General features: G+C 42.2%; 2 protein-coding genes across 2 annotated transcripts; one reads left to right on the forward strand and one right to left on the reverse strand.

The window, feature by feature from the left end:
- On the forward strand, positions 1-2,930 carry LOC146302068 (signal-regulatory protein beta-2-like). The gene is made up of 3 exons (XM_084697845.1): positions 1-7; positions 2,102-2,438; positions 2,534-2,930. Exons 1-3 carry the CDS (start codon positions 1-3, stop codon positions 2,928-2,930), a joined length of 741 nt encoding a protein of 246 aa, XP_084553971.1.
- A 4,714-nt stretch (positions 2,931-7,644) lies between these two features.
- On the reverse strand, positions 7,645-13,993 carry gpc2 (glypican 2). The gene is made up of 11 exons (XM_084698961.1): positions 13,644-13,993; positions 12,267-12,425; positions 12,040-12,174; positions 11,624-11,799; positions 11,449-11,529; positions 10,937-11,102; positions 10,476-10,606; positions 10,143-10,289; positions 9,736-9,872; positions 9,217-9,389; positions 7,645-9,083 (listed from the first exon to the last, which is right to left on the reverse strand). The coding sequence occupies exons 1-11, from the start codon at positions 13,810-13,812 to the stop codon at positions 8,821-8,823; spliced, it is 1,737 nt and encodes a 578-aa protein (XP_084555087.1). The 5' UTR covers positions 13,813-13,993; the 3' UTR covers positions 7,645-8,820.
- Positions 13,994-14,566: the final 573 nt, after the last annotated feature.

Here is a 14,566-nt window from a genome sequence, read left to right on the forward strand (position 1 = left end):
ATGTCTGGTAATGTGATAAGCGTTGATTTGTACCTAAAGTGAACATTTAATCATCAATAACAAACTATTTTGAATTCTGTAATAGCATTTTTATGTTTCCTTTTTTTTTTATATTTACCTTCAATAATCAAAAGGGTCCCATTTTTTAAATGCATTTCGTAGCCTTCGATGACTGCACAATAATAAATAGCTTCATCAGTTTGGCGGGTTTCATTCAATAAAAGACGATAACTCGTATCTATTTCAGACTTCTCCACTTTGAGATGTTTGTTATTATATTTGTCGTAGTATTCAGGGACTTCTTGATATTTCAGCATCCTTGCAATTGCTTGAGGAGTTTCCCCTATTGTTTGCTTAAACCATAAAAAGAATCCTTGATAAAATTCCTGTTCAGACAGAACACAGTAGAGAGATGTAGGGTCACCTAGTTGAACCTTTGTCACTTGGGTTTGTCGTTGAGACTTGTTGCGTTGGATCACACCTAAAAAATATGACAGATTTAGTCAAATATTAAATATTACACAATTGTATATACGTAACAAAATTATATAAACTATAATACACACATTATGTTAAATACATCTTAAGTGTTTTTTCATACTAATTCAAGGTGAAATGTCATCATGACATAATGTAACATCATTGACATAATTGAACACATCAAGCGTGGAGTGTACTCACATATAATCATAAAAACATTTATTACAGTCATAATTCCAACCATCTCTCCGTTGATGTAGTTGTCTTCTTGTCTGTGATACTGTGAATTATGTCAAAATCTGATTAATTTATAGACACGTCTACAGTGAAAACCTGACCTGATTGGCTAGCTACGTTGGTTTAAATAGGACACTTCCTGTTACATTTCCAAAACAACAACGTAATTGGTTGCCTTTCCTCAAACACTGTCTCTTGTGGGTTTCTCTTGTCTGATGTGGAATAGTGATTGTAATTTTGCATACGTTACATATGGACGCGTACATCATCTACAAAAAGGTTGTTGGATACAATAGGCCATTAAGAACCCTGCTAAGCATTGGATTTTAAAATAAATGATTTGTTTAAGCTAGACAGGCATAAACCAACAGTTAAACTGAAGAGAACATCGCATATTTTCCCAGTATGGATCAACTTGATAACATGTCTTAAGTTAAACAATTGTACTCTTGTGCGGACTAAAGAACCATTTTACTGAAGCGTGGACTTCAGGTGCCAAGTAGAGATATGTAAGACTTGTGAGCCTTCAGTGTGACCTTACTGCAACAAACTGCTTACATTTACATTTAGTCATTTAGCAGACGCTCTTATCCAGAGCGACTTAGAGTAAGTACAGGGACATTTCCCCCGAGGCAAGTAGGGTGAAGTGCCTTGCCCAAGGACACAGTCATTTGGCACGGCGGGGAATCGATCCGGATTTTTAAAACCATTTCATTTACAATAGGACTAACTTACACATTGGAAAAAAGAAACTGCACACATACAAACATGTATTTGTCTTTTTTGTGACTTGGCAGTCAATTGTACTTCAAAGTGTAGAGACTGACTGTGAACAGACAGCTGGTTCCTATATGTGACTACATGCACATATATATGCATATTAAAATATATAAATAAATGCAAACACAAGTAAGACCATGCTAATGCAAGTAGATCAGTGCTTTCTTTATCTTATTGGTTGATATAAGTCAAAGGACCTCCCTTCCACCAATCAGGTTGGCTTTCAATCAAGTCAAAAACTAAAAATTTCTGCTCATAAGCTACAAGTCAGGCAAGACAAACTATCATTGCACCAAGATGATCTCATGCACACTTTTCTGGGTATTTCTTCATTCTCATCTGGGTAAGTGTGTGTTTTATCAGTTATCAGCAGCACGTTTTTGGATGGTTCCATGTAGATCCAACCGCAGCTCAGATGAATTTCCAAAACTGGTTTATTGACAGCTTAAGATTTGTAGAAAGTTAATTGTATATCTACAATGAGCAATATTCTTAATGGACTATCTAAACAAGTGATATGTGGTTATCTCATGTAATCATACTTCTTAATTATTGGAGTGATTTAAAGTTGATGTCCTTTAACAAATTATTCCCCATGTTCTAGATCTGATTCAAAGTGAGGATGTTCAACATATTCCTTTGACCACAGCTGAACATGGTGGAACTGTAACATTACAGTGTGTGATATCAGATGACTATCAAATGATGTACTGGTACAAGCAAACTATTGGACATCTGCCCCAACGTGTGGCGGTTCGAACAAAAAATCAAGAAACTTCTATTATTTTGGGAGAACGTATCTCTGCAAAAATGGTTGGTAGTAATTATGATCTAAACATCCAAAATATAACTAGTTCAGACGAGGGAATCTACTTCTGTACAACCGGAACACAGTATAGGATGGAATTCAGAAACGGCACCTTTGTCACTGTGAGGGGTATGTATACCATCATAGTCTAGAAACAATATTTTATCAGCAGGCTATGTTGTATTCATGATTTTTGGGGGGTAAATATTCAGGTAACCATCTTCAGAGATCTCACTACCAGACAGTGTTACAGCAGCCAGAGTCTGAGCCAGTCCATCCAGGAGACTCAGTGACTCTGCAGTGTTCAGTCCTCTCTGAGTCCTGTACAGGACAACACAGTGTGTTCTGGTTCAGAGCCGGGGCAGGAGAATCCCATCCAGGACTCCTTTACACCCAAGGAGACAGGAGTGAAGAGTGTGAGAAGAGACCTGAGACTCCCTCTCCTACACAGAGCTGTGTCTACAGCCTCTCCAAGAACAACCTCAGCCCTTCTGATTCTGGGACTTACTACTGTGCAGTGGCCACATGGGGAGAGATACTGTTTGGTAATGGAACAAGACTAGATGTCGAAACTGAGTGGAACTTGTCAAGTAGGTTAAGAGAGATTCAGTCTTTCTCCGTCTGAGATACAATATTTGACCAAAAAATATATACAAACATAATCTGAAGTATTTTCTCATCTGCTGTGAACTCTTATTTATGTTTTTTTAGAGACAACTCTGGTTGTGATCATCCTTGTCTTGACAGTGGTGCTAGTCTTGTGTGTGCTCTTCTTCATCTTTCTGGCTTGCACCATAACTAAACATCAAAGCTCAGGTAAGTGTAGAGGTGAGTCACATGAAAAGTATTATTATTATTTAGCTATATGGTCATCAACACCAACAGCTGAAATATCCTGTTTGATTTGTTGTCATAGTGACCCTCTCTGTGAAAGACGAACGCAGCACAAGGGATCAGTCCAATACTCAGGTATTGTTTAGTGTTTCTCTTATGTTTGCCTCCCTCCAGTCCATACAAATATTGTTTTTTAATCAATATTAATTACAACAGTTAGTTGAAGCACATTTTGCTCCATGGTACAGTATTCATACAAAAAGTACAAATGACACACAAACAATTCTCAAATATTGCTCAGATACATGGCTCAAAGAGACAGTGATCATCTCAAGTGTCCTGCTGTGGCCTACTGTGCAACAGGGACATGTCATACAGTATAAGACAACAGCTTTATTATGCTACAGTGACACAGGCTATGCTGTCATCCATAGGATAGAGATGCAGACATGTTGAATTATGCAGCCTTAAGTTTCTCTGAGCGGAAACCTAAAAGAAGAAATGAAAAGAGAGGAACGACACCTGCACAAGATGTGTACTCTGATGTGAAATATAACACAGTGCAATGAGATGTAGCTTAAGAAAGCCTGTTTCAGAACTTCGTAATTGGTGGTTATAAATTGGGATCCCTCAAACCTTGTCTTTCCAACATCACAGCATTCCTTGTAGGATGAGATTTTACTATATTTGTGAGACATTATTCATGTTGTTCATGTTGTTACTCATGTTGTTCATTAAAAGTTATGTTTTAATCCAACCATTTGCCAAATGAAAACTACATTTCTGCATGTACACTATCCCATTGTTCATCTGTACTTATTGAGTGGTCAAGTCAGATGTCATTGTGTGGCACAGAGGCAAAAGCAGACAAAGGTGGAATTAAGTCACAGAATGGTCTACCTTCCCTTAAGTCAAGACCTTAGACACATATAGCCTTGTCTGACAGGCTGGCTCAACACACTGTACTGATGATATGTGTTGGGTGTTGAAACCAGAGTTTCATAATCCATGGCTCTTTAAAGGTCAAAACGGTTTCACTTAGTTCAACTAGATACATCTCCACTCCAAACCACCAGATTCAGAAAATATTTTTATTTCATTAAGCACTACAAGGAGATCTGCTCTGACTACTACTGCTCATGGCATGGTACATTAGCAAGAAAGGTCTATGTCGGAAACAGAGAAAATGAATTCACATGACATGCCTTAGATTTCCCCAAAACGAAATTTCACCACGACACCCAGACACACGGCTGAGGCCTTGAGACCCGTCTCTGCACGCAGATCCAGACACAAGCACACTTCCGTGTCTGTGTACGCGTACCGCACCCAGACTAGACTCGGCTGTCCTGAGACCCTGCAGAGCTGCTCACCACTTCAAAGCAAAGGTTGTGAGCGTGAATGCAGGGTGAAAGCAGGCAGCGAGCGATGTGGAAAATGTTGTACGCGATGATCATAACCCAACCCTCCCCTCTACACACACACGCGCACACACACACACCTATCCACATTTACATCATAATCTGACCAAGTCCAGGTTTCCATTCGGAAGATGATTTTAACAAATGAAGACAGACTGTCACACTAGACAGCGTTGACCTTTATGACTTTAACAGTAAAGATCCACATAGGTGGGTAGGGTAGGTACTTTATTGAATATAGCTGTCCCTCATGCAATTATGGGAATTGCACCATCACAGTAAGCAAGATCAAATAGAAATGAATACAAAATAAGACAGGCTAAAATTGCACAAGGTTGAACACAGGGCTGGACACTGGGTAATACACAGGGAATGTACAAAACAGACACAACACTGTGTGTTTGTTTCTGCACTTGTGCGCATGTGGCACAGTGCTCATGCATGACCAATCGAACTCGCTTCCATAGCACATTGATTTGCATTCAAAACTTTAACCCTGAATCCTGTTTTCTTATTTTGTTTGCAGTTTGCAGCAGTTTGTTAGACATCATTTGCACGCCCACGCTTGGTGAGCTGAAGGCTAGTGAAGACCACTGGAGATGCATGCAGGGGCGTAGCTTGTGGTTAGAGGTCTCTGCACTTTGAACCAACCGCTGGTTTGATGACTTAGAACAGTCCTGGCTTTAGCGGCTGTTCTAGGTAACCATGGAGGCATTGAAAGCAACATTTAAAAACAGCAAAAGGATAGATTTTCTGTATAGATTGTGTTTACTTGTTTAGGCAACATCTTCATATTCTGATCCATATATACAGTATATATGTGTATTATTATAGCTGCTGACCAAATGCATGAATTGATTGTGTCTGGTCTGAATGAATAAAAGATTCAGGGAGGAGTTGATTGTGGGAACATGAGTCATGAAAAACACCTTTTAGTGGGTCTTTTTCACGCATCAGTTTCCCATGAGCAGTTAGCAACACGATGATGGTCCATCAACATGAACAAACTGGTCCACTTGTTGCTTGTGCTCACTGTGTTTCCTTATAGATCATATAAATGATGGGGAAGTGTGATTAAGAACATTAACTTATCTTCATAGCCTCATGCTAATAATGAATTCACTCAGCTGCAGCTCTCAATACATTTATGCAACTGTTGACTGTAAGAAATATCTCACTGTCATTGTTTGCCACCTTGTTAAGGTGTTTAAGTGCGCATACGGTGGTTTCCAGCCGTACTGTGCCGCGTGTGATATAGACTGTGACACTAATTATAGACCCTGAGAATTCACACCTCAACTGACGTACAAACCACACGAACACTGAAGTTTCCATGCGTTGTTGTCTGAGGTGTTCCTGTGTCTTTGACTATGTTACTGTGGAAGAACGTAATTATAGATATTGACACAAGCAGGTGTGTCTTTGTGTGTGTGTGTGCGTGCGTGGATAACAACAACCAAAAAAAGGGAAAACTTGAAGTTCTTTCATCTCTAACACACATTCCACACATACACGCATGCACACACACACATGCATGCACACACACTGGTCATCAACTGTCCTTGAATGAGCGTCTCTGAAATTCTTCAACAAATGATACAGGGGGTTTAGTACACAACTGTTATCTCATTTTAACATAATACTCTATGTAATATCTGTCACTGTTACTTCACCATCCTGATATAATAGCAATCCCCACATATAAATTATTACATTGAATAATATGTAATATTATGCACATCTATAATATAATAAAAAATAATATGAACATTGAGGAGTTGGTTCCCAATGTATCATAAATCAGACATTTGTACCAAAAATAGTGAAATTATGAAGGCCAGTGCAATCCTAGCTGTTGTATGACCAGTCAGTATTTCAACACTGTTGCCAACGTCCTCATTTTATAGTTATGATCGGGCGCCCGTAAGCCAATGAAAATGACCCGAGGAGGAAATGACATCAGAGACATGAAAGGTTTGCCATGGACAATATTTGGTCTGTAAATAATCAATAGCACCATCTGGTGTCTGATCTGGAGGGCCAGTTCCACATTCCTGACAGCCAAAGCCCAGGCCTCAAGGCCTTTAATAGGTCTGTGTGTCCTTATCACCATAGCGACTGTATACTGTATATCCCATCGCAGCAAAAACAATCATAGAGGAATCTCACCTCGTAGAACAAAAGGTAGCTAATACATTTGTTCTTTTTTTGCTAGGACTACAGGATTATGAAAACTACAAATCAGTTTTTCTTGAGTTTTTATTATAGAAACAAATACAAAAAAAAATACTGTTTGGATTACCCAAAAACTTGACAACACCTTGATGCAAAAGCTGTGCTATTTTCAAAGAAACTGAATGTTTATCATGGTTATCGAGAGTGGTGAAAATGAATTGGGGTCATGGAATTTTATCTACAAATAATTTAAAAGAGATTATGACTTTTGAAACCAACACAATTAGATTTACATTGACATTTAGCCTTTTAGCAGACGCTCTTATCCAGAGCGACTTACAGTAAGTACAGGGATATCCCCCCCGAGGCAAGTAGGGTGAAGTGCCTTGCCTAAAGGACACAACATCATTTGGCACGGCCAGGAATTGAACCAGCAACCTTCTGATTACCGGCCCAATTCCCTAACCGCTTAGCCACCTGACTCCCGAGATCCAACTAATCAATTTGAATCGTGCAACTTGATAGTCGATAGCACAAATGATTGTAATAGTGTTGGTGTAATACTGTTCCGATTTCAATAGAGCCATGACCCCTAAACACAGCCCATCCACCACTCACACAAATGTGCTATTCTATTTATCATACATCGTTTAGATATGACTGCCTTAGAGCCACACATACAGACCCTAACAAACAAGGGATGTGGCTACTTGACTCCACAGAAAGTGTGCTTCAACATTTACATACATTCTTTGTGTTGCCCGTAGTTACTGGTGTTTTTTGTATACCAGCAACCATAACAACCACATATCATCCTCATAGCTTTTGGGCCATTTCTTTCTTCTCCCTTGTTAAGTTTATCTTTCTAACCCCCCCCCCCCACACACACACACACTCTCTTCTTGTGGTTAAGCACACCTCTAACTGTTGTTGGGCTACTTTTGTTTTGATGCCTCAAAGTTTCACACCCTCTGACATCTCAAGGCATTTGTCTTCAGTGTTGCTCATCACTAACGTCATCCATCATCTCTCATCCCTCTGTCGGCATTCACACAGTTCTTACATGACATCGTTAACCTTCATTGATCCCAACGGCCATTTTATTCCCATGATCTCATTTAACAAAGCTCACTAGGTTCTTTGTTTTGTTGCTTTTAGTAAAAGTTGAAAAGTTTGAATACTGCAAAAGCATCATTACGAACATCCCATCTCAACTACACTTCCTGCCTTTGCTCAAACCCACCGCCCTGTGCACGCACACACACATACACACTTTAGCATTTCAAAACTTTACATTAATAAATACAAGTAAAATACAATTCAAATAAATAAATAAACATAATAAATAAAAGTCAAAGTATGTGCCTGCAGTTCAGGTTAAAAGCAAGAAACAATAATCTCAATTTCAGTTACTTTACTTACACAACATTCTGTGTGGAAAAATTTCATTGGTCCACATTTGATTTTAATTTTTGGGGTTTGTGTTAAACAACTGTAGCAAAATACAAGGTTACCAAAAGTTGATCCTTAGTTATCTGGAGATAAATGAGATGCATGCCAGTGAAAACGTTTTGGGAACAAAAACAACCACATCTATGGAGTGTCTGTGTTTGTGCCCATCGCAGTATAATCTCAGTTATAAAACAGTTGAGATGTTTATTGCTGGCTCTATTACCTTGAGAATAGAAAGATTCAATAAAATAATGAAGGGTCATTCCATGAAAAAACATTTTAGATTGTGAAAGTTTTTTTTTCTATCTTTCTTCAATATTTTAAACAAAGTATTAGACATTTAGGTATTGTGCCATCTCATGATGTCCATGTTGTGTAAAAGTGGTCTTAAAAACCTATAACTGGATCATAACCCTTGCGCTTTATTATAATAGAAACTCCATATTATCCTGCCCTAACCCTACATGTGAATTGAAAAAAGTTTCTCAAATCTGTTAAAAGGACACAAAGTTCCACTTTTCGTGAAATGACCCTGACATCAAATCCCCTTGAACCTGCCCCCCCAAAAAGTGTGCTTAAAAAACCCAACTCCACGAAACGCACATCCTCCACTGGTCTTGCTGTAGTAACTTGCTATCTCCACACGGGGGCCCCAGTCACCATAAAACACAAAGAGAACAGAACAATAAAAGAGAATGTTGGCCGTGAGCTGGAAGACCTAGCTTTGTTTTTGTTCCACTTGGATCCATTGCGTTCCCTCACGCGGGGGGGCTTGAGGGGGGGTGTGGGCATCCGTGGGGGCTTGCTGTAGGGCGGAGAGTAGGGCCCGTTGTCTGGCCAATCATCGCTGTACCTCTCGCCTTTGTCTCCTCCCCCAGATCCGCTGCCCTCCTCACCTGCAATGGGGGAAAACGACAAGGAGAGTGAATTAGCGAGCGAGTGAATTGGCGAGCGAGTGAATTGGCGAGCGAGTGAATTGGCGAGCGAGTGAATTAGCGAGTGAAAACGACGACTAGAGGATACACTCACTGTCCACGAAGTCTGTGTCCTGACCGGCCTGGGCGTGTCTCAGCTTGTTGGTGGCCACTCGCAGCTCCATGATCAGCTGTCTGGTCCTCACATCTGGCCTGGCGATGTCCACCTCCACCTCTGGGTTGTTGATCTGACTGACCAGACCGTCGCCCGTCACATCAGGGAGGTACCTGACCAAGACACACAAATATTACTCTACAAAAACAGAGTTATACCCATTACTTGATCCTCAAATGCACATACAGCAAGACATTCACTGGATTTAATCGTTTGAAGACACACTGTCAGCACACAGACAAGGGCAGTGCGTTTTCTTTCATATTCTAAAAGTGTATTGCACACACCTAGCACCAAAACTCCACGTCTCCAAAGCTACACATCCTTCTACAATTGTTTTCTCTTTGACCCCCTCTCTCTCTCCCTCTGTCACACACACACTCTCCCTCTCCCCCTGTCACCCACACACACACACACACACACACACACTCTCTCCCTCTGTCACACACCCACACACACCTTCCTCTGGTCTGTCCGTTCCAGCAGCGCTCCTCGTTGGTGACGTCGGTGGCGATGTTCTGGTCGTTGCAGATGGTGTGTGGGAGAGAGACCCAGAAGCCCCGCATGGGCCTGAGCCTCTCTCTCAGGTCGGAGACCTGTGCGTGGGAGGGGAGGAAGCAGACTGAGTCACACATCCATTTCTGTCCGCTGCTGCTGCTCAGCGTATGGACGCGAGGCAGACTACAAACAAACATTCGTCCGTCAACGTTCGCATGCGGCTTGAACGATGTTGTTTTTCGAATCAGAGCCCCAACAGCCCCCCTCCAGCTCCAGGCTTTTTAATACATTTTAATGAAGCAGATTTTCCCTCCTCCTCCTCCTTTTCCTCTCTTCCACCCGCCCTCTTACTTACTCCCCACACTCACCAGTCGGTCCAGATTGGTGCCTGCGGCAGTGGTGGGCTTCTCTTCTGGGGTGTAGGTACGGAAGGGTCTCCTGTTGGCCCCCGGCTCTTGGGGTGAGCGCTTGGACCGCCCCGGGGCGGGCCTGGGGTTACCACAGCCCTGGAACACCTGTGCACGGAAGGTCAAGCGTTCATCATCACTTTCCATCAAATCAAATCAAATCAAATTTATTTGTATAGCCCTTTTTACACGCAAGCATGTCACAGAGGGCCACATCCATCAGGTCACATCTGACATTCACCCATCCGACACAACCTGCATGCGGACCCTGTGCCCTACGCCCTTCGTCCTTGCCTTGGTGGAGGTGGTGATGCTGTTCTCCTGCATGTGCATGATGGCCTCGGAGACCTTGACAGAGATGGAGTCTGCTGCCAACTCCACGTTGAACGGCCCCTCGAGCTTCTCAGACACCTGGTACAGAGCGTCTGACAGGGGAGACACATAAGGGATGAGATGGGGAAGTACTCGAACGCGGAAAGCCGAGTGAGAAAAGCTCAGGGGTAGAACATTTGACTGTAGAGCAACAGATCCCGGGTTAAAATTCACCCCCCCATTTACGTCACTTTGAAAGCTAGTCTACCAGATGAATACTTTACTAAATCTACAGGCAAACCAGAAACCTACCCTGAACAGAGATAGAGATGGTGATCGGTAGAGAGAAATTCTATTGAAATTCTGGTTCTGATGGAGAAATAAAGAAAACCAACACCCTCTACATAACCCCACCTCCAAGAACACCATGCTCTTCCACTTACCAATGAAATTGTTCCATTCCGTGTCCAGGTCTGCCTGATTGGCCAGGCAGCCCTTCATCACGTTGAGGCAGAGGGAGTGGCAGGGCCTCAGGGAGGGGAAGCCCCGGCACAGCGGGCAGTACCACTGACGCATCAACGCTCGGGAGCACTCTGTGCTGGGACTCAGCTGGGCAGGAGAGAGGAGACGGATAAACCAAAGAAGAGATTTAAAAGGAGGAATAAATAGCCTGAATGCTGTTTTTTGAACATTTTGTCATTTGGCAGAAGCTCTTATCCAGAGTGACTAACAGTAAGTACAGGGACCTTCCCCCCGAGGCAAGTGCCCTTATCCAGAGCGACTTACAGTAAGTACAGGGACCTTCCCCCCAAGGCAAGTAGGCAACTGGCAACCTTCTGATTAATAGCCCGACTCCTAACCACCCCGAAGGGTTAGACTGAAGACTGGTATTGTGTACCATATACATTTTAACCAATCGTCACATGCAAACCACAGTTAACTTAACAAGTCATACCTTGGCTGCTTTGTTGACAATGTCACGCCCCGTAGCTAGCCCTTGTGCTAGGGCTCTAGCAGCTATGAATGCTCTGGACACCTGAAAGTAGAAGGGAAGACATACATTTTCAAACAAAACCAACAAACCCACCACCATGTTTATGTTCTGAGGTGATCCCAACATCCGGACTCACCTGAACCCGCAGTTTTCGAGGCACGTCCCCGAAGGGCTGCAGCTGCTCTGTGTGTTTGCTGACGCACTCCAGGTACTCCTCACTGAACTGGTACTGGGGGTTGACCAGGGAGAAAACACGCTCCACTAGTCTGGACCAGAAGTCTGTCAGTACCTCGGACAGGCTCACACTGCCCCCTGTGGACCACGGCGGGAAGTGTCACTGAAAACTGATTTTAGGTGAGACCTTGAATCTGTCTAAATCCTATTACTTATAATCTCACCACTGTTAGTCACAATGAGCACTGTTGTTAAATTTTAATCACAAATGTTAGCCTATTATTAAGAAATGTTTTTAATATACATGTATTTATCGAAATACCCTCTACTCCTTCAGAAAACACTTTAAAGCCCAGATTGAACGAACGGACAACCGACCAGAGTAGTATCTGCGCAGCTCCACAAACAGCTCCTGGAAGACTTGGGCGTTCTGGGTGAACAGTCGGCCATAAGTCTTGGTGAACATCTGATTCATGGATTTCTCTGACAAGTCAATGAGCTCCCGGAAAAACTCTGGGGTTATAAGAGAGGGGGAAGGTCAGGGCAGGAGGTTAAGAATGTACACACTCCGTTGACTTTAACAGGCTTGTTCAAGGCCTCCTCACCGTCAAACTTGCGGTGCCTCTGGGTAAAGGTGGTCAACAGGAACTGGCTGGTGTCCTCGATGGCGGACAGGAAGTCACTCTCGCTTTGGTGGGCCAGTGTTTCCTCCATCTGGCTTGAGCAGCAGGTGTAGTCCTGTGGGCACAGGCGGAGGTGCTCACCTGGACCAATAGAAAACCAGACCAGCTCAGACCACCAGCCAATTACAGATAGCGTACAGGTCGGGCATGTTTATAAATGTGAGCGGATTATGCATTGTGCATACCCTGAATATATAATGTGTGTACCCTTTTGCTTGGCAAGTAATATAATTAGATACAACTTTATCTAGGCAGAGGGGATTATATAATAATGAATAAACATTCATTCTTTATGTGCTTCCATTGCTAATAATTGCTTTCACTGTGAATAATCAGGTTCGTTTCAAATGTGCTATCGGCTCAACACAGCCCTCAACTCTCCCATTGAATCATTAGCTCACAGTGGATCTGCTCATTCAGATATGACTTACTCATATGTCCTACTAGACACAAAGATAAGGTAGTTATTCAAAATGTGTAATTTCAATAAAATGAATTATTAAGATGAAAATGTGTATGCTCTTTGTTACTGTTAATATCTAGGACAAGCCAATCACATCCACCATTCTAGTTTTTGTATCTATCTTTTGTTCCTGCCTTCTTCCCCTTACGAGCCCTTCATCCCTTCATTTCCATTTCTAAACTCCTTCTAATCATCCCTGGTTCCTTAGACCATCTGCTCCCCTGGCCCACGGGACAGGAAAGGCCAGGCTCAGACAGATAACCACACACGCTAAATCAATATTCCCCTTACGGACTGACTGCAACATGCACAAACACATAAACACACACAAATAAAATTGTAAAAGTGTAGAGACATTTTCCCTTAACAATAGAGAAGCAATGTAAATTCCACTTTAACAGCTCTGCCTGTCTGCACTGTACATAAGCCTGTCTGCCTTGTCTCTCTTTCATGCCCTCTCGTACAGTTTATAGTTTATGTAAAACGCATTTAGCCTACATTAGTTTTCAAGTGGGAGAATTTTAGCAAAATTGTGTTTTCAATCCGTATGGCAGGCTATCACGTTTTTTCACAAGCTACACTAATCACCTGATCATTCTACACTCACTAATTAGGGGCGAGGTTCTTTGTTACACCGGTGTTTGCAATTCCTACTCATCCCATTAGATTAAACCTTCTGCTCACTAAGAAGATAAATCGTCTGTTAAATCCTGTTGAGGATTGTTGAACACGTCTTTAAATTAAACAGGAATATAGAGTAGACTACATTTCAATAAAGTTCTTAGGAACTTTGTTGAAGACCAGGTAGTTGTATATTTTTTTCTTCGCCGCCTTACCAGAGATTTGAGTAAGCGGAGCGGTGATTGTGCTGTAGCCCTTTTCTGCGTACACCTGCCGTGTCTCGGTGCAACTCCTTCCCGCTGATACCGGGCCCCGAGTCCATGACAGGGCAGCTAACGTGAACATCACCAGCTGGTACCTTTGGCGTGGTAGTCTGAGAACCATCTTCGCCAGTACCAAAACTCTATTCAGTCTGATAATGGTTCGACAACAATGAATCACAAAATACTGAGTGGTGCCAAATCAACAGGATTGTGACTGAATGGTATTTTAGTCTCAAATGAATCACCAAAACGATAGTCTTTTTTTAGTTTATCATTTTCCGTTCGAGGCTGTTTACAGTCTCATCCGTTGTATTCCATTGACATTTGTCCGATGTTGTCCTTAAAAGGGAAACCGACGCACCGACTCTTAATTAATGTAGACTAGCGAGAACGGGGCGCTCCTGTCCCCCTGGTAGCATCCCTCGCTCTCTGTCTCGAACAATGAGCTGAGCAACACGAGGACCGATAGGCGTGGAGGTGCATGCTGTGGCTTGGTTTGGGGGTGGGAGGGTGGCAACGCGAAGCTGGCTGGTTCGGACACCGCAAGGTCCTAAATTCGCCTCCAGTAGCTTCTATTGATTTGTTTCTTTTTTTGTGTGCCTACTCACACAATGCAACAAATGATGATAATGGCGAGTAAAGAATAGCCTATACTTTATATGCACTCATTGACTTACTCCTTGGATGGGATATACATGTCCTCTGATTCATCAGCATGTAAAATAAAATATATAGGCCTATACAACATTTTCACCACAAAAAGCATGACTTTAGTTTCTGTTATTTTGAGATGATTCATTAAATTTGGTTGATTTTAGTCGAAATAGCCTAAACCAATGTGAATAGACAAATCTGCATAGTAGGCTACGGAATGA

This window comes from Hypomesus nipponensis, chromosome 1 (assembly GCF_054491055.1).
Source record: "Hypomesus nipponensis isolate SF chromosome 1, ASM5449105v1, whole genome shotgun sequence".
Classification (NCBI taxonomy): domain Eukaryota; kingdom Metazoa; phylum Chordata; class Actinopteri; order Osmeriformes; family Osmeridae; genus Hypomesus; species Hypomesus nipponensis.